The sequence below is a fragment of the Hippocampus guttulatus genome, chromosome 12 (assembly GCF_054856545.1).
Source record: "Hippocampus guttulatus isolate MCC_2025c chromosome 12, RoL_Hgut_1.0, whole genome shotgun sequence".
Lineage (NCBI taxonomy): Eukaryota > Metazoa > Chordata > Actinopteri > Syngnathiformes > Syngnathidae > Hippocampus > Hippocampus guttulatus.
In genome coordinates this window covers 6,986,279-7,006,715 of record NC_141272.1, presented here as the reverse complement: position 1 = coordinate 7,006,715, position 20,437 = coordinate 6,986,279, and the positions used below count along the sequence as shown (strand labels likewise).

Genomic DNA, 20,437 nt, shown 5'->3' with positions numbered 1-20,437 from the left:
TAAATACTTACTCTTAAGCCAGTCTGTTGCCCACGACTGTACGTCATAGTCAATTTTAGGCAAATCCAGCAACATTTGCCTCATCAATTCAGTCTCCCTGGTTATAAAAGTGGTTGCATCCCAAACACTCATGCTCTCATTATCCTGTTTAATTTGCATACATTTTTCTAATTTTACCAATTGTTTATGAACCACCCTGGGCAGATCAGGGGGAAGCTTGGCACACAATGGGGGCCAGTAAAATGGCTAGTATGTGTTATCCCCCTTTCCTCGCTTATGTTCATATGGCCGCTCGGCACTTGTAGTGGGGTCATAAATTTAGCGCTCCTCACCCCATGCGGTGGAGGAGGCATCATCGCTGCCTTGTTTATCATAACTTTGTCGGAGTTACTTTGTTTGTTCATTTTTTTCTTTTTCCGATGTCGAAGGCAGTGGTCAAACCGCCCATGAAATGCAATATATATAAAAACCTCTACTTGTCAACTTGACTCTCTCTTTTCCCCTCACATATCAACCACATCACTCGTTCTGCACATTATCATCATAGAAACATCCGCCGGCTCCGCTCTTCTCTCACTCCTCACATTCAAAGCCATCCATAACCTAGCCCCTCCATACCTATCTGACCTCAAAACACATCTGTTTGGACAAGCCTATTCACTCGGACCATAAAGCCATTATTCTTTTTGTTGTATTTTTCCTTATTTTATTTGATGTTGTTTTCACATCGTATTCGTGATTTTAACTGCTTGTTGTAAGGTGTCCTTGAGTTCCTCGAAAGGCGTCCACGAATAAAATGTATTATTATTATTATTATTGTTATTATAGCTCGAATTGAATTTCACTTAGCTTTTTCTTTTTATATTTCAAACTATTGTCTTATTCTTAAATTTATTCTTAAATCCTTGTTTTCTCGCTTTACTTACCCCTCTGTGCAGTGCATTCGCCCTTTTCTCTCTCTGCGCAATGCATTCACCTTCCTTTCTTTCCTACTTACCACCAGACGGTATTTCAACCGTTTTCTTGCCATCAGGCCTTCCGTCCATCTTACAGTTCACCATGTTTTTATCATACTCACCGTCCAATATACTCCCTTATGGACCGTGTGACGTCACGTAATTCTCCAATTGTAACAATGGAGCTGTCCCTAACTTGCCCTAAAAATACAGCTGTTTACTCAGGCCCCGATCTCCAGTCGGCAGTCCTGCATTTTGACAGCATCCAGAATAATAAAAATTACCTGGACCTGCTCCAGCAATTAACCACTAATTTTTTAATTGCCTACTAACTCAGTTTGGTCTTTGCTCGTCAGCTACTAGCCAAACCTACGTCTCAACGGTTCTACCTAATTTAAACCGCCTACGTGGTGACTCAATAACTGTGCCAATTCAGTTATCTACTACTCAGTGGCAAAGTTTGGACGGTATATTGTTTTGAATATACCTCACACCTATCCTTTAATTCCTTTTTCCTGTACAGTACTTCATTTTTCCATAGTCACATATCTCTTAAAACTCATTATCAATTCACATATCTCTTAAAACTCATTATCAATTTGTTATTTGCCACCTACAAGATCCAATCACTATACTTGGTTCAACACATTCAGGATCAGAGCAGTTTGATTTGATCGGTCCTGATTGGACATAAGCCGAATCTTGACACTTCGCCCGTAATAACAGGAACAGGTGTGTCTTACCTTATTTAGCGGGGCCCCTGGTTACTGCCTGATCTTGAAGGTCTTGGAACCGGTGTCTGTCTTTTTCCAGAGGGATCCTGTTCGTGACGCCATTTGTTGAGGAGAGTGAGCTTTTCGTTTGCTTCTTGCTCTCCTTGGACACAAGTCCTTTTATACCTCTGTAAGGTGGAATAAAGACCAAACACCACGTCGTACTTTTTCAGTTTATCACAGCACAGCACAAATCGATTTGGGCTTCCGAGAGTTTCAGATTTCTTTCGGAAGCCCCAAAGAAACACATACATGAGATTATATAGGGACAATATGATAATGAGAGGCGGGGAGGTACGCCTCTCATGCAAATCCCTGAGACAAAGAAAGTAACATGTCATCTAACCCGGCGTGGCTGGAAGAAGTTGGGAGCGGTGGGGTTCGAGGGCACTAAAGGTGATTGTAAACACAGCGAACAGAAAATACCTTTAACAGCATTCCATAATCATTAAACCTACCTAAGCAAAAACTAGAGACAAAGAAGGTCAAGCAAAGTTCGACCTTGAAATGATGAAGTATAGACCACTGCTGTTGGTCACAGATCTTGAGATTAGGTTTCCTCTTTGAGGGCACTTGACAGCCTTCAGGGATTTATACGAGGTGGTGGAGGCAGGAAAACCCTCGGGGGGCTGTTAATTAACCAAGTGAAAATAGGACCTAAACTTCACACTACATTCTTTGTTTTAAGTACTTCAGCAGATGTTCAGGACAGAGACTAGTGTCAATAGTTCTCATAGCAAGATGAAATTCCTCAACAATGTTCTACTACTACTTCTAGCGGAATATTTCCTTAACACTCCACACACAGCCTGGGTTCTGGTACTAGTTCTCTCGAGAGGGGTTGGACTCTCTTCCACTCTGGAGTTGCTCATGGTGAGAGGCGCAGAGCAGGTGTGGGCATACTCATTGCACCCCGGCTCAGTGCCTGTACATTGGGGTTCACACCGGTAGACGAGAGGGTTGCTTCCCTCCGCCTTCGGGTGGGGGGACGGGTCCTGACTGTTGTTTGTGCATATGCACCAAACGGCAGCTCAGCATACCCACCCTTTTTGGAGTCCTTGGAGGGTGTGCTGGAGAGTACCCCTGCTGGGGACTCCCTTGTTCTGCTGGGGGACTTCAATGCTCACGTGGGCAATGACAGTGAGACCTGGAGGGGCGTAATTGGGAGGAACGGCCCCCCCGATCAGAACTCGAGTGGTGTTTTGTTATTGGACTTCTGTGCTCGTCACGGACTGTCCATAACGAACACCTTGTTCAAACATAAGGGTGTCCATATGTGCACTTGGCACCAGGACACCCTGGGCCGTAGTTCGATGATCGACCTTGTGGTTGTATCATCGGATTTGCGGCCGCATGTTTTGGACACTCGGGTGAAGAGAGGGGCGGAGCTGTCAACTGATCACCACCTGGTGGTGAGTAGGCTCCGATGGTGGGGAAAGATGCCGGTCCGTCCTGGCAGACCCAAACGTATTGTGAGGGTTTGTTGGGAGCGTCTGGCGGAATCCCCTGTCAGAAGGAGTTTCAACTCCCACCTCCGACAGAGCTTTTCCCATGTTCCGGGGGAGACGGGGGACATTGAGTCCGAGTGGACCATGTTCCGTGCCTCTATTGTTGAGGCGGCCAATCTGAGTTGTGGCCGTAAAGTGGTTGGTGCCTGTCGTGGCGGCAACCCTCGTACTCGCTGGTGGACACCAGCAGTAAGGGATGCCGTCAAGCTGAAGAAGGAGTCCTATCGAGCCTTTATGGCCTGTGGGACCCCAGAGGCAGCTGACGGGTATCGACTGGCCAAGCGGAACGCAGCTTCGGTGGTCGCCGAGGCAAAAACCCGAGCGTGGGAAGAGTTCGGTGAGGCCATGGAAGCCGACTTCCGGACGGCTTCGAGGAAATTCTGGTCCACCATCCGACGTCTCAGGAGGGGGAAGCAGTGCACCACTAACACTGTGTACAGTGGGGATGGGGCACTGCTGACTTCGACTCGGGACGTTGTGAACCGGTGGGCAGAGTACTTCGAAGACCTCCTCAACTCCACCAACACGTCTTCCTTGGAGGAAGCAGAGTCTGAGGACCCTGAGGTGGGCTCTCCTATCTCTGTGGTTGAAGTCACCGATGTGGTTAAAAAGCTCCTCGGTGGCAGGGCCCCAGGGGTGGATGAGATCCGCCCGGAGTTCCTCAGGGCTCTGGATGTTGTGGGGCTGTCCTGGTTGACACGCCTCTGCAACATCGCGTGGTCAACGGGGAGAGTGCCTCTGGATTGGCAGACCGGGGTGGTAGTCCCTCTTTTTAAAAAGGGGGACCGGAGGGTGTGTTCCAACTACAGAGGGATCACACTCCTCAGCCTCCCTGGTAAGGTCTATTCAGGGGTGCTGGAGAGGAGGGTCCGTCAGGAAGTCGAGCCTCAGATTGAGGAGGAGCAGTGTGGTTTTCGTCCCGGCCGTGGAACAGTGGACCAGCTCTACACCCTTAGCAGGGTCCTCGAGGGTATGTGGGAATTCGCCCAACCAGTCTACATGTGTTTTGTGGACTTGGAGAAGGCGTTTGACCGTGTCCCTCGGGGAGTTCTGTGGGGGGTGCTTCGTGGGTATGGGGTACCGAACCCCCTGATACGGGCTATTCGGTCACTATACCACCGATGTCAGAGTTTGGTTCGCATTGCCGGCAGTAAGTCGGAATCGTTTCCAGTGAGGGTAGGACTCCGCCAAGGCTGCCCTTTGTCGCCGATTCTGTTCATAATCTTTATGGACAGAATTTCTAGGCGCAGCCGAAGCGTTGAGGGCGTCCGTTTTGGTGGCCTCAGTATTGCATCCCTGCTTTTTGCAGATGATGTGGTGCTGTTGGCTCCTTCAAACGGGGCTCTCCAACTCTCACTGGAGCGTTTCGCAGCCGAGTGTGAAGCGGTTGGGATGAAAATCAGCACCTCCAAATCTGAAACCATGGTCCTCAGTCGGAAAAGGGTGGAGTGCCCCCTCCGGGTCGGGGGAGAGATCTTGCCCCAAGTGGAGGAGTTTAAGTATCTTGGGGTCTTGTTCACGAGTGAGGGCAGGAGGGAGCGAGAGATCGACAGGCGGATCGGTGCAGCGTCTGCTGTGATGCGGACGTTGTATCGGTCTGTCGTGGTGAAGAAGGAGCTGAGCCGAAGGGCGAAGCTCTCAATTTACCGGTCGATCTACGTTCCAACCCTCATCTATGGTCACGAGCTATGGGTCGTGACCGAAAGAACGAGATCCCGGATACAAGCGGCCGAAATGAGTTTTCTCCGCAGGGTGTCCGGGCTCTCCCTTAGAGATAAGGTGAGAAGCTCGGTCATCCGGGAGGGGCTCAGAGTCGAGCCGCTTCTCCTCCACATCGAGAGGAGCCAGATGAGGTGGCTTGGGCATCTGATTCGGATGCCTCCTGAACGCCTCCCTGGTGAGGTGTTCCGGGCATGTCCCACTGGGAGGAGACCCCGAGGAAGACCCAGGACACGCTGGAGTGACTATGTCACCCAGCTGGCCTGGGAACGCCTCGGGATCCCCCGGGGAGAGCTGGAAGAAGTAGCTAGGGAGAGGGAAGTCTGGGCTTCCCTGCTAAAGCTCTTGCCCCCGCGACCCGGCCCCGGATAAGCGGTAGAAGATGGATGGATGGATGGATGGATGGATTACTTTTTTTCGTCTACTTAATTGTCAGCCTGTCAAACGCAATTAATTTCGTTTTTTTAACTCAAATATTATCTTAAATTAGACCACTTTAAAGTCAAATTAAAGTAAACATTTCATTTTCTTGAGTGCGCAACAATAAAACTAAAAACCATCTCGTGTCGATATCATGTGTCCGAAGGCTTGCGTTTTGTGAGGAAATTTCATAAACCTAGAGATTTTAAATACACGCAAAAAAAAAAAAACGACATTTGCCAAAAAGTGTCTGCGTAGACCACAATCCATCTCGGAAAATATTGAACAAATGGAGGTATGGAAGAATCTTGGACGCAGCTTATCATATCACATCTACCATTACATCCTTTTTTTGGGTCACAGAGAAGTCACAGAGTTTGTCCGAGCGGACCTCAGTGATGAGCTCATCTGTCAATCAAAGTATCACATCAAGTGCAGCCAAACCACAAACCAAAACTCACACTCACATTTGCATTCACGTGCCCTGCGATTGGCCCTTGCCCAAAGTTAGCCGGGATCGGCACCAGCTCACTCGCGGCACAAATGAGGACAAGCGCTGGAGAAATTTAGCATTAATGGACGATTTCGAGTCTTCAGTGGACCTAACAAACATATGGGAAGCTTTAGCAGCTGGAAAGGAACCACACCAGTCAAGATTTGAAGACTGAGCCGGATGACTAATGTTGCATTAGTGGGTTTGCAGTTTCACGTTCTCTTTGGCTCATCTTTTCTCTCCCATTGAGCCCGTGTGAGTTGCAGTTTAGGAACAGTGCAGTCCATTGGGCCGTTGGCCGCCAACGTGACAGGCACTGACCAATTCCTGGACAGAGTGTGCTGTAATTGCTCCTCTGATGGATGTTTTGAACAGGTCCTGTTCCAATTTGGTGTCATAAAATTTGCAGATAAACGAAAGATTGAAATATTTCTGCTACGATTGGGCCAGTCAGACCTGCCAGGCAAACCGGGAGGGATCCAACTATCCATTCACAGTCCAGTTTCTATTTCACCTTCATGCCCAGGAACACTCACAGTTTGACAGCAGTCTGATGAAATGAAAGCTTCTCTTTCCAGTTTGGCTCAGTATGCCGTCACTGGCACAAGAGCCTTGTTAGTTATTTCAACATTATTTGTTCGCATTAAAAAATAAAAAATAAACACTGGCCAACAATAACATGGCTTCTAACTGAAGTCATTCAGGGTCAGGCCTTCAAGCTTCAACGCATAAATCCAAAGCATATGAAAGAAAACAGGGCATACCTGGGAGGACATTAAAAATGAACAACGTGATCACTTGGGAATGGTTCATAGACAAATTCCTTATCACACATCACTATGTTAGTGTGATAAAAGATATTTCATGAGGCTGACTGCATAGTTCAGCATTTTACGACGACAAATCAGAGAACATGAGGAGATAGTCGTAGCTTCTGGTATACGATGCATAAAACAGAGCAGGTCGATATCTTAAATAGGAAATACAATTCGGAGAGCACATTCCACATTTGATGGATCTCGCTGTCTAATAGATCGTCTCTGTTAAATAAATGACAGTTTCGCCTTATTATTATTTGGGGGTGTCACATATTTTCATTCTCTTCACTGCATACTGGTTGTGTGCACTTGCAAAAAGCGGCGATTTATTTTCTGACCTGTTGACACACCCAAAAAGGTGATTCAGAATGATTAAAAAAAAAATTATTCCAAAAGGACCTTTACGAAATGACATGAGAGTCAGGACACACACACACAAACAAACCCACAAAAAAAAAGAAAAATGCTCGATACACCTCAAATCAGTTTGGGTTTGGGTTAGTGTTCTTGAATCACATCAGACTTCACTCCCAAAGGTTCCCAAGGCACAAGGGATTATGTGCGAGCCTATTTCCTCAACAGCGAGACTGCGCTTTTCGTCAACGGAGACTCTTTCTATCCTCTAAATGCAGATGGCAAGGTTTGTCCTGACCCATGCAGCGAGAAGTCTGATGGGGCTTGACAGGGTCAGCATTGTGTTAGCAGGTACGCGGTGCCAGCTCGTCTGGGTCTCTTGATGAGGAGTCTATTTCAGCAGTCACAGAAATGCCAACGGCAAGGCCTAATGTTTGGGATGTGTCCACGGTAAATTCTTCATATTATGTCAGACCACAGAACCTGCTGCAGGACAGGTCCAAAACAACAAGTACTTGAGCACAGAATGAACGAGCGATCTGTGAGATACTGTATGCGTTTAGAAATGCGATACTCAATTTAATTCAGGAACGTTTGCATAGCTCAATTGAATTAAAAAAATTATTCGGATTATATTGCAATCCTTGAAAACTGATTGTGCAAGCAGATATTTAAATGTTAATTTTTTTACAGTATATTTGTGATTTTTTAAAATGTTTTATTCATTTTATTGTGTACTGTATACTATATAAAATGACATAACACGATGACATATCAAGTTTAAAATGTGTATTTTTATTTTTATGATCAGGGTTTTACTATAGCTGAGCAAGAATGAGGAAAATAAATGTGCTTCCTAATGATGCCAATCTTGACTTGTCGAACTAACCAGCATGCAGTTCATGGCCCACATACATTCAAACTCTGTGCACACATGTGCACACACACACACAAACAACGATATGACGACCGGAGGTGCTAACTGATCAAATATAAATGGACATTTTTTAATCTTCAGGCGTAATGATAATTTGTCAGCTGACTGAGTTTTGATGAAGTGCAGTGCTATTTTGAACCGGTCATGCATAATATGCAGTAAGTGCACCAGCCTGTTAGCATCACTACTGTTACATTGACAGCTGTCAACATCTGCACTCTGTGTGTGTGTGTGTGTGGGGGGCGGGGGGGGTTAGAAAGGGATTTCTGGGGGTAAAACATTGGAATTTGCCCTTAATCACTGTACAGTTTCATTAAACATGTACAACTTGATGTGTGTGCACACACACACACACACTGACGAGCTTTGAGCGACTAATCTACAATTAGCACTCATCTCCCAGGCCATTCATCCTTCTTTTCCCTCCATCCATCCATCCATCCCTCCTTCCACTCCTTTGATCGATCCCCACTCGGAGAAGTTGAGCTTGTTCGGGTGTCTTAATGCCAGCTGTATTCTTAATTTTTTTAGTCACATAAATTGTTTATATTAATATCGATAAAAGTTACTCAAATACTATGTGTATATATATATATATATATATTTTTTTTTTTTTTTAAGGGATGGGAGCATCATGCTGTCCAGATGTTTTGTTTCATTGCCAAGCATTCTTCATGAGTCATTGCTCAAATGTTTAATTATGTCCATCCCGACTTGATCCACTCCAAATATTTTCTGTCTTATAAAAGCTATTCTCCAATGCTTTTATCTCATGATCCCCAAATATATACTGTACAGGTCACGGTAGGGTAAAAGCACCTCGTGTATTGTCTAACATTGCATTGTACAGTGCTGAGATTTGAGGTTTTCTCAGTTTGTTTATCGGCAACCAAAGTGAGGTGAACTTTTCCTGACTTGCGAGGCACCAAGGATATCTCTGAGCTTTAATCAGTGTTCCATCACGCGTGCATGCTGGCTCCTCAGGCAGAGTCCATTTATCGGACCTAAACACACTGGTGTTGCTTTTTATTACGCCACCTTGGCTGAATTTGTCCATTTTATAGCATTGATTCTCTTTTGATGCTGCCTTACCTCTTTTATTGATGTGACCATTTTCCACCCCTTTTTATTTGCCTTTTATTCCTACTATTTTATTTATTTATTTATTTTAGGATTAGCTTTTAAAATCGAACGGTCCTCCCCTTCCGCTTCTGGCTCCCACGAGGTTACCCCTTTCATGGCACATTCCCTTCTCCGTTTCAATAACTTGCACTCTTCCACCCTTACTGCCCTTGTCCTTCCCCCAGAGAACATTTGCACTGACTGCTTCGGGGGAGATAACGCTTGTGTCAGACAGAGAATGTTTCGCAATTCCACTGTAACTGCCATACGCAAGAAATAGGCAGGCTGGAAGATAAAGTTAAAAAAAGAGGGGAGCTATAGGCAGGGGCAAAGCCTTAGAGAGGTGTTTTTGAAAATGTCATTTGGGAGTGCAGTGCTCCGAGAAACTCAGACAAGCGCAGGGAAAACACGTCAACTCCGCAAAGGAGTGGTGAGATTCAAACCCCAAACCTCAAGTCTCTGTGCTGCTCATTTCTACTTCCACTGTGATAAACGTGTTCAAGTCAACTCTTTCCCAATCCAAGACAAGACATCTGCAGTATATTTTCCGTTGTTGTTCCAATCGGCCTGTAGCCATGCTTGGACAGTTCAGCCACCAAGAATCATGGATAGATTGAGATACTGGTTGCCATAGAAACCATGATAAGGACCTTTTCCCTTCTTTGTGTGTGAAGGGGCCAGTAATTGGTGATCAACTTGAAGGGAGGTAATCAGGCGCAGCACAGCCTGGTGGTTTTTGCTCAATGGAGGAAGCACTGCAGGACTCGGGAAGTGTGTGTGTGTTGTGTAAAATGTGGGATGCTTTTCTGCCTGTCAGCTGGAGGCGGCTGACAACATAGTGTTAATCAACTAACTGTATGATGGTCCACATGACTTTGCCTGCTCTAGTTGAGGCTGCAAAAAAAAAAAAACACATACAAAAAACTATCTTAAAATAGATAAAGAATGATGTAGTCTCTCTGCAGTACTTTGATAAAGTTGCTGTCAGGCAAAAATGGTCTAGCACTCATGCATGATTTTTGACATTTTAACAATTGTTCCCCTCCGTGTTCTGCCGAAGGAATGCGGCAACAACCAACGGAAGCATGCTTTGTCACACCGTCCTATAGCCAGCATCTCGAATGAATGACGTCCAAAACAGAGCTTGTTCAACCTCTGGCTTTGACCCTGGTCGTCATAGTAACAAAATCAATATTTACCACGGTATCTGAGTATCTGAGGTGGTTTTGCAACACTCTGTGGGAACCCTTCACTCGGTCCTTTTTCCGTTAATACTCACTGTAGTTTACTAACAGTAACGACCAGAAGACGATATTCTCGGTTACGCTCTTTATTGGATGCCAGGAAGATAGAGACATGGTCGTGGAGCCTTTTTCTGTGAGATTGCGGAAGAAGGTCGAAACTGTCCAGCATGGTTTCTACTCTTTATGCTCCCCGAGGTGCCCGCACCCAGGAGGGTCGCTCTGCCTAGCGTGTTTGCATATGAATGACTCCACAGTTTTAGCTGGTTCCGACTAGATATGTGGGCCAGGGAACAGAGAGATTAGGGACATGCTGAGCCAGGAGAAAAGGTCACATCGACAAAACGCCCTGGGTCAAGTCACCTAATTAGTTGTACCGAAAAGGCCTTATCAAAAACAGGGTGCGAGTGAGTACCGTATTTTCCACACACCTAAAAGCATAAAATGTTCTCAAAAGCCAACAGTGCACCTTATAATTCGATGCGCCTTATTTATGGATCAATATGATGATGTCTTGGATGTCATATTTTAAAGCGCCGTGTTACAGCTGCAGCGGTTTTCAAAGCTCGATATAAATAAAGCGGCATCGTATTGTATTGTATTCCCTTTAGCGTAGCTCCATCTAGTGGATGCATGAGGCAACCACAGCCACTATTGTGGCTTCTGTTCTATGCGCCTTTTTATGCGGCGCGCCCTATAAATGAAAACAGTTTTGAAATAGGCCATTCATTGAAGGCGCGGCTTATACTCCGAAGCGCCGTATAGTGCGGAAAATATGGTACTTGAGAATCGATGCTCATTCCAGCAAGACAAGAAATAGGGTGGATAAAGTGTGCTAAAAGTTTTGATCCTTGCGGTATTTTGACGTGTACAATATTAAAACAACTGGGAACTGTTATTAAATGGTGAACAAAATACATATAATGTCTGCTTTGAGGAAATCACCTGTCCCTTGAAACCAAATTGCTTTTTTCCTTGCTTCTTTCTTTCATCTTGTTGCTCTACTCTATCAGAAAGTCAAGTTTAAATTTGATTTTTTTTTTCCCCCCCACCAGGCACCAATCCCTGATAGCTGAAGAAACACCATGCAGGCTGTCCCGCTGTGCATAATATAACATCTGTGCCTCACACTCACTTGGCATCTTGCAATCTTTTAAGCAATCACACGTAGAAGAGAAGTTGTTTCGATAAGTGGGTTACATCAGTGATGTAATATTGCCACGCTTGCGAAACACAGTCAGACTCCTTTCAAGGAATTAAAAGAGTCGACGAATGAGAAAATAGGGCATGCTTGAACATGGCACTCTTTCAATATACAGTATAATGTTTGATTTGGTTTTATTTTATGTATCCGTTTTTCAGTCAATTTCAACACACTGTGGGATAAAAGGCACCAAGGAATGCACGGAAAAAAAACTGTTTTCAAATTTTAAGTGTGTTTTGATATGATTAAATTAGTTTACAGCATGTGCGAGGCTTAAAACTCTTACAAATATTTTTTAAATGGTCGCTCAACATTGTAGATTTTCACCCACTGTGGGTGCATTAGTGAACCCTGCAATAAATGTCGGTTCGCTGGATTGCAATGATAAATTTGAATATGAGCATCATGATGATGATGATGATAAATATTATTATTATTGTAAGTTGTAATAGTAGCATTTCAATGAGTGCCCTCATATTGCTGTAAAAATGACTCGATTGTACTGCATGGTTTCTTCAAAAACAACAACAAAAAAAGTTGCCTCTGCAGAGTTTGCAATCAGCATGAATTCATTGCAATGTGTTTTACAAGCGACATGATTCCCAGAGTGAGGAACATGAAAGATGCTTGCAATGTTTTGATGCAGCTGCACTTTCACCTCGTCCGTCGTGTTGACAGATGCTCACTTCTGCGCGTGCCCCTGAACTTCAGGGGAGAGATTAAAAAAAAAAAAAATCCACGATAAAACAATGTCAATCCTGAAATCGTTTCTATTCTTTCTGCGGCACATGAATGCATCCCACTGTTATGAAGTGGAACATTAAATGTATTTTGCTGTGACCTCTGACACAAATGCTTTTTATAGCAATTGATTGAAGAAGTCCAACCTCTGATCAAGTGCCTAGTTTTCTTGCCAGCAAAAATGTTCAAAAGTCAAAACCAACGGACAGTACAGATCCAACAGCAACCACATCCATGTTTTGTTAGGAGACTGTATGACGTGTTAGGATGTCCTCATTGCCCTCTCGGGTACACCCTGGAAAGGTCGCCTGTCACTCACAGGGTGCATATGGACAAACAAACATGCATACTGTACTCACATTCATACATATGTGGGCATAAATTAAAGTCACAGGGGGCATCACTACATTCGAGGAATGTGGGAAGTGGGATTTATCCCACTCGAGATGCCCCAGTTCCGACCTTAAAGTTTTTGTGGGGAATGTAAACAACAAAGATGGCTGATTCCAATAAATTGTTTAGAAATCTGGTTCATCACAACACATTTTGATTTTCAGCAAACCTAATAATTTCCTTAATTTATTTCAATCAAGAAATACTTTATCATCAATGCATTTCATTCTTTTCACCCCAAAACTTCATGCAGGGAGATAGCGGCATATCTTCATGCAATCAGTATAAATCCCGTTGTATTAGGTGAAGTTATTTCTAATAACTACGTTAATGTAAATAAATAAACCTAAATATTGTATATGTTTAAAATCTTGCAAATTATGTTTTCCAAAATTATGTTATCCCCCGTGCCAAGGCAAGGGAATTTTTTTTGTTTGTTTGTTTAAATGCTCAAGATGCTCTCAAACGTGATCAGCATTTGGGGCAACTTTTTAGTAATCCCAGCAATGCTTTAAAACACTTTAAACTCACCAAAATATGGTGAAAGAGAGTCATGTTGCTAATGCTGGTATTGCTGGCATTATCAGACACAGATGCCATAAATCAATCAAAATATGTCCATGTTTATACCACTAGCACGTTACAGCATGTAAAAATAGCTCCTACCTTATTCAAACAGATCCAAACGGTTGAGCAAATGAACACCTTTGCATGCAGCTGTCAATTCAATTAGTGACGGCAAATCATTGTGGGTAAATGTCCTGCTTTCAAAATAGAAGTCCAGTGACAAATAACTTACAAACGGGAAATAAATGTTTGTTTGTTTTTTATGACTTTTTGGTGAGTGATTTGAAACTGTTACTGATTCGAGTAACATTCGTTGTTGGATCCGTTTTTTGGTTTATTTTTCCCCCTCCTAGTGTGCTGCAATACCTTCCGTATGTTTGTGTTTTTGTTCGCAGCAGGGAAAATAAAAGAACCACATGTGATTGCATTTGCAGTTATTCTGAGAAGGCTGTCATAAAAGGGCCAATATTTGACTAGTAGTTTTCACGGTCTCTCATGATTTCCTAACATTAAATGGTGGAGACGGAGAACTAAAAGGACAATCGGGACATCAGTCTGAAACGTTTCCTTTTTTTTGGTTTTTTTTTTTGCTGGATCAGTGGAGCCATCATACGCAGTAGGAAAATGAACGATTCCATGTCGGAACAAAATTGGCACAAGGTTGAATTGCAAAAACTGCATTTGTTCAGCGCGGCGCTAAATGCCTGCTGCCGACGCTCAGCATGAAGCACGTGCACCTTTCCCACGCTTGTGTGCAAAGTCAGGGCGCAGACACCCACAGCAGGTGCATATTCGGTTGACCCCTGTGTGCCCAAAAGCCCCCCCCCCACCCCCCGAAGCTCACGTTATCTCCATCTTCCATTTGTGTCCCATTTGAACAGCTCTTTTGTCTCAGTGCCTCTGATTTATGAAAGTGCTGCTATGACCTATATACAGTAGTAAAGGCCATTTAAAAGGCGTGTGTGTGCATAGAATTATTCATCCCGCTGTGTTCATCCCCGGTGGGTCTCCTGTGCGTGTGGAAAACGTGAAAGTCTACCGTGTGCAGGTCCCTGACGGGGAGGGGGTGCTCTCTGGTATGTGTCTTGAGGTATATGCTGACCCTGATGTGTCATTTCTGGTTATAGCGATGACCACATAACCGGTGGACCACCATGAATCACTCAAAACACACAAACCTTTGCAGCCCCCCCCCCCCCCTTACGCTTTACTGTACCACCGCCCTTTACATCCATCCTTGTGACATTCTCCTCCTGGCAAGTCTATAGGCTCCACTTTATGGCACGAAATCCACAGGGCAGGAAAACTTTGTCCAACAGTTGTCACATTGGACATACATCACGTGTGCGCGCGCATGTGTCCATTTTCCCAAGCGCCAACTTGATCTCACACAATTTGCATTTTAACAACATTAACCTTTTCGAAAGACTTGTGCAGCCATTTTTACTGGAGCACACACACACGATTGTGGCAGAGTGTTTATTAGAGGTCAAGAAATGTAAAAAAAAAATAGGTTGACATACTGTCTGTAGGATTTTTTTTTTGACAATCACTTGAAAATACCTCAGCTTTATCTACCAATTATTGATTAAAGACGTGAACAAGTGCTTCATTATGTAATAATCTTCTACATTTTTTTCCCCCACAAATCGACATTCATATTAAGTACACTTATGGAAGTTTGAGCTACCTTTATAAAGTAGAAAAAAAAACCTACTTGTAACAAATATCCTAACAATAAATAAATATCAGAATGACAAACATTCCATCTGTACTAGGTCTCCGAACATGAAAAAAGACCGCTTTTCGCTCAGAGCACGCAACATTTGATAACTTTAGAGGGCAAAACGACCTCCATTTCTGACAATGATTTGTATTTTATAGTTGATGAAATTAAGAATGCTCAAAAATGGATTGACATGAGGCCTGCTGGGTTACAATCAACACACACTCAGGTACATAGTTTTCTTTTTCCCTCGCACACACAACACTATGCTTCACATGGTTAAAAAAAAAGAAGAAAACAAAGACAGCACTCTATCTTGCATCCTTTGGAACCTAAATAAATAAGAACAATTCACAAGAGGGAATTGACCTACAGGTTTCGCTCGACAAGCTAGCTAGCTAGTCGACTAGCTAGCAAGCTAGTGGTGTAGTCGAGATCAGTCACAGACTTAAGAGATTGTTTCAGAATTCACTAAAAGAGTAAACATTGATCATTACCATTATATTGCCCGAGAGGATCGCGTGTGTGTCCACAAAATTTACAAAATTCTTACTTCAGGTTTGTGCCACAAATCTGAGGTAAGAGGGCAGGAGGGTGACTTGAAATAAAGTGGCCCACCTTCGCCATCACATTAACATGACGCTTTCCTTAAAATGGCCGTGGTTGAATTTTGAACTGCAGGATGATCATCGAACTGTATATATATACAATGGAAAAAAAGAACAAAAGGCAGCCAACTGCTGGCGCCTTCAAGCAACCCGGTTAAATCCTCCTTCAAAAGAAATGCATAATAGGAATTAAAGTTTCCTTCAGGGTGTGCTTTAATGCTTATGGTCCATGATGCGATGCAATGCAATGTGGGAGGCGCACATCCATGCGCACTTGACTCTTGCCGAGATGGAAGCCATTCAGGAGCCCGTCGGGGATGAAAACCCCTTCATCAAAGTGTCCAAAAAAACATTCAAGTATACATTTCAAATGTGCAGGGGGAAATACTAGAAGAATGGCTCTTTTGGTTCTCTTCACTTCCTGCCCTTTCTTCATTCTGGTCCACAGTGTCACACTGATGATGTCACTGGAGAGTGGTGAGGTCACCTGATGACGCCGAACACTTGCCCCGTACAAAAGATATACAAGGTGAAGTTGAGTCCCACTGCAGGTTGAGCCGTAAGTCTCTTTGGCCGAGAGGTCAAACTTGGAATGTGTTTTCAGATGACGGGGCGAGCCATTTTGGAGGCCTGGCAAACACATATGATGCTGTTCATTAATGTGTTCTCACGGGTTACGATTTAGGATTTCAAAACACACAAATACACTTGAACCTCAATACAGTGGTACACTGTGACTTGAGTGCAACAACTCCCGCTCGTCATGTCATGGACCTTGGTATGAAGTGAATATAAAATATCTACACACCCCTGTTCAAATGCCAGGTTTGTGATGTTTACTTCAAAAAAAAAAAATAAATAAATAAAAAACAAGAAAAGAAAAATGAGAGCAATAGAGACCAAGAGAAATATTTTTCTACCATCAATATGACTTATACCTGGTACAACGCAGTTGTAAAAAATATATATATATACAATCTATTCAAGAGAAGAATTTGAAATGAGCAATTAAAAATTTGGTTCCACAAGTGTGCAGACACTCTTGTCGCTGTGGACGTGGCTGCAATTAGAATGAATCGATCATATTCAAACTGAAGTTAAATGGGAGTCAGCACATACCTGACCCCATTTAGAGTGCCTCAGATTAATCACAATTTAAGTTCAGATGTTCTAGTAGGCTATTCCTGACATCTTTTGGTGTTGTATCTTTGAAGGTGTGGCATGAATTACTTGATACAAGTACTAGTTGTTCAGTAAATATGACCGAAAGAGTTTGGAAACAATTACCGGTAATATTGGTCTCTTTTTTCCCTCAAAAATATCCAGTTTTTTTTTTTTTTTTTTTTACGCAATAATATCAAGACTTTAGCCTGTTGGCAAGATTAACGCCACCTAGTTTTGTTTATCTTTTAATTTGGCTGTGCTGTGTTTTCTGTGATGCCATTACAGCAACCAGCTGGGAGCAAGAAAATGTTTGCACAATTAGATGCGCAATATCTCCGTCTTGGCAGCGAATGTGCAATAACCAGCTCAGAAAAAAAAAAAGAAAGAAAAAGGCCGCCTTTTCATCTTTGATCTTTCCAGTGTTGGCCCTCAAAATGGCTCCGATGCTACTCAGAATAAGCAGCTCCAAAGACATGAAAAACAGCTGTGGACATTTCTGTTGGAAGCAGTAAAAAAAAAAAAAAAAAAAAAGGGATGAAAGAAACTAAACGGGGAGTGAAAACGAGCAGAGGCTAACCTATCAAGAAGTGTTGGCTTTGCCACTGAAATTCCAGCCGCACTGGATGCTCTGGCCTTGACAGAGGGTCTTTGTAAGGGTGATTTACATAAAGCAAGCCTGCCAGGTGTCTCATAAAACACGAGCCACACAGTTGGCCATGCATCTCCGCGCAGGCTGCCCGTTATCGACAAATCAACACTAATAATTCATAAAACAATTGATTTTGCACACGTATTGTTTATGGAAGGTAACGTGCTTTCCACGGGTCCTCGAATGCTCAGTACTCATTTGATTGATTACACATTATTATGCAAGGTGGCAATGAAGCATGCGCAAAATTGGATCCGCGCAGTTTTTAAAAGATTACCGCGAGACCCCGGAACAGATTTGTTCAATATCTATTCATTTCAATGGAGGAAAAAAAAAAAGCTGAGAAGTTCGAAGAAATTTGGAGTCTTGATTTTGTGGAGGTTCCAATGCATTCGTCTGTATAAATGATGCACACTTGGGCATTGCCGTGCATCTCCAAGTCATTTGTAAACAAGAGAGAATTAGTGTGAAACACTGTACCTTTCTTGGAGCCTCCATTATCGAATGTCTCTAAACAGCTGAAAGATAGATGAACAAACAGTTTAGAGCGGGTAAACACTGGAAGGCGATTGGATAAGGGAAACTTGGCAGTAAGCCCCACCAAAACAATTGCTAATACGCACATTTATCGATACACCCGCCCCCCCCCACCCCCCACGTCGAAAGCGAGGCTCGGGCTTCCGAAAGCAATTCCTTTCAAATCTTCAACCCAAATGAATGGATCGATGGAAGTCAATGGATGAGAATCAATAGAAGCCACGTGAGACACTGCACTGTTGTGAGTCTTGTCGGTCGCCAATCAAGACATGGGATGTCTGGTAAGAGCAGAGGCAGATCTACGTGGATGGCTACACTCACCTGTTTTTGCAATAAATAAATCAAGCAAGAAATAAAACGAGAGCAGATGCCGTTGAACCGCTCTGGTCCAATGTTTGAAATGGAGCCCAGCAGGGTCCTGCCAAGTCTACAAGGCGCTCTGGTAGCAGCGCTCCTGGCGGGCACGAGATTCTTTTCATTGTTTCGGGGGTTCTCTAAGACGGCGTGGTAAATTTCTGCCAGAATAACTTTAGCGTTTGTGTTTTCTTGGCTCACAAAACGACAATATGGAGAGGATGCAGTTCCACTCCCTTCTCCTCTTTCTCTGGTTTTCAGCACGGGATGCAAATTAGCCATCTATTCTTCTGCGCTGGCAGGTGGGAGCACCTCAGGAATTTTTGTATCGAAACTCGCAGTTTAGGAAGCCAGATCCAGTTATGATAGTTAAATCAAGTCAAAATCACAGTACAGAGATTAGACGTGCTTCTCTGGCACAAACCCCAAACTCTTGTTCTGATGGATGGAGTACAAGAAAAAAAAATGGACTATGCTGGGAGACCACTGACTTGGTGGGACCACCTTGGCAATTTGTAAAAAAAATCAATAAATAACTAAATATTGTCTGCCCTTACCAAAGATAATAAAGCGGCCTCTTTACTTCCATCAAGTTGAGAGATGATTATTTTGATCAACTTTTCTTGAATGGTTTGTTTGAATAGTGCAAGTTGTGACAAAATGGCAGGTTTTCCTGTTAAAAGTCAGAAGAGGTCCGCTTCCCTCTGCCGCACAAAAAGAAGAGCATGAGACAGACTAGCCCACTAAAACACAAAAAAGTGCCCACTTCAGGTTTCTTGCTAAAATGGTTTGTTTGTTTCATTGTACTTAACTTTCAATTCGTCTGGACGCACTTTGCATATAATCCGGATCCGAATTGGTTTTTTTTTTCTTGTTTTAGTTCTTACAAATGTTAAAATGTGAACCAAATGCCTCCCTAGCATAAAATGAACAGTACTACTTAAATTTGGCTGTCACTATTTTCCGTGTCTTTATTTGGTGGTCCTTTTAATCATAATTAAATGCAAGAGCAATTATGATGAGGTGATCATACATTGGGATGATTTTCAAGCCCATCTGAGGGAAACCAACCGCGCATGATGCGGCGTGTGATGAAAATAAGTATGAACGCTCGACTCGAGCCATGTCCACCTTTACAGCATCCAATCCATTAAGGCTCGCTACATTTCATATGGATGACCAATGAAACGCAGAAATTATGAGCCTCGTTTTCCTTTTTATCTGAGCAATCAATTGTCCTAATTTTACCCCTTTGTTTTGAGCAACAATGAAATCAATCCTCTGAAATCAAATCTGATCTGGTACGGTCCAGTTCTCTTGTTATCGTGTTATCTTGTGAACCATGAGGAGGCCTGAGCGATGAGCAAATACAATCTGCGTTTGACACTCAAGTACTCAATTAGAATAATAAACGCTGTGAAATCAAATACCTATCTGGCATGATTACCTTTGGAAAGGCAGCTCTTTTGACACAGCTCGTGGACTGCATTCAAATGAGAATGTCTGTAATTAATATTTCAGTCATTCTTTTTGTCCAAAGTCTTCATACTCTGAAATTTGTGTTGGGTGAAGGCGACGAGAAAGTGGCAAGTGAGTATTCGCCAGTGTGCACTTCACCAGGCTAAGCTTTATTCTTTATTCTGGACGATGTATAAATGCAACAGAGCGGGGTCGAGGGTTTGGACCAGCAGTTGAGCACCGGCATCTCTGACGCAAGCAAGCAAATTGGGAACTGCCAGCTTCGGCGGAGATTTTGAAAGCAGTGATTGGTAGGGTTGACTCACAGCAAGCGGATCTTGGCTGAAAGCGGCTACGCTGTTCCGCATCTCATTCTCACTGCCACGCAGCGGTATCAGTGACACGTTACCGTGACGCGTGTCGGGCAACGCGCGGCTCGCGCGGCTCGGCTGGAGTCCATCCTGAGGCCACACGTCGCCGTCATTCTTGAAAGAGGAGCAGAATGGTGAAGCACATGACAACACAGTGCAACGTCGAGGGTTTTGACACCAGCTCTGGGTTTTATAGGCCCATAGCCCTGTCATTCTTCACGCCCTTTATGTTGGCTCCACAAGATACAGTAGCCAACTATGGTGGTGGTGTGCTTTCATTTTGGGGACAAGATATTTTTATTGTCTTGGTTTATTGGAACATGT

The 20,437-nt window shown here is 43.6% G+C and overlaps 1 protein-coding gene across 4 annotated transcripts in view; it reads right to left on the bottom strand.

The window, feature by feature from the left end:
• Nucleotides 1–14,711: 14,711 nt before the first annotated feature.
• arap1 (ArfGAP with RhoGAP domain, ankyrin repeat and PH domain 1) overlaps nucleotides 14,712–20,437 on the bottom strand; it is a 36,447-nt gene continuing 30,721 nt past the window's right edge. For 2 of the 4 annotated variants that reach the window (XM_086125163.1, XM_086125162.1), the window contains 3 exons: nucleotides 20,069–20,227; nucleotides 17,874–17,911; nucleotides 14,712–16,210 (listed from right to left, as the gene is read on the bottom strand). In XM_086125163.1, coding sequence (XP_085981289.1) covers nucleotides 17,891–17,911; nucleotides 20,069–20,227 — 180 coding nt within the window. In that variant the 3' untranslated portion in view covers nucleotides 14,712–16,210; nucleotides 17,874–17,890. Of the gene's footprint in view, nucleotides 16,211–17,873; nucleotides 17,912–18,031; nucleotides 18,989–20,068; nucleotides 20,228–20,437 lie in introns of those variants that run through there. The other 2 variants (XM_086125164.1, XM_086125161.1) reach the window with 2 other exon arrangements.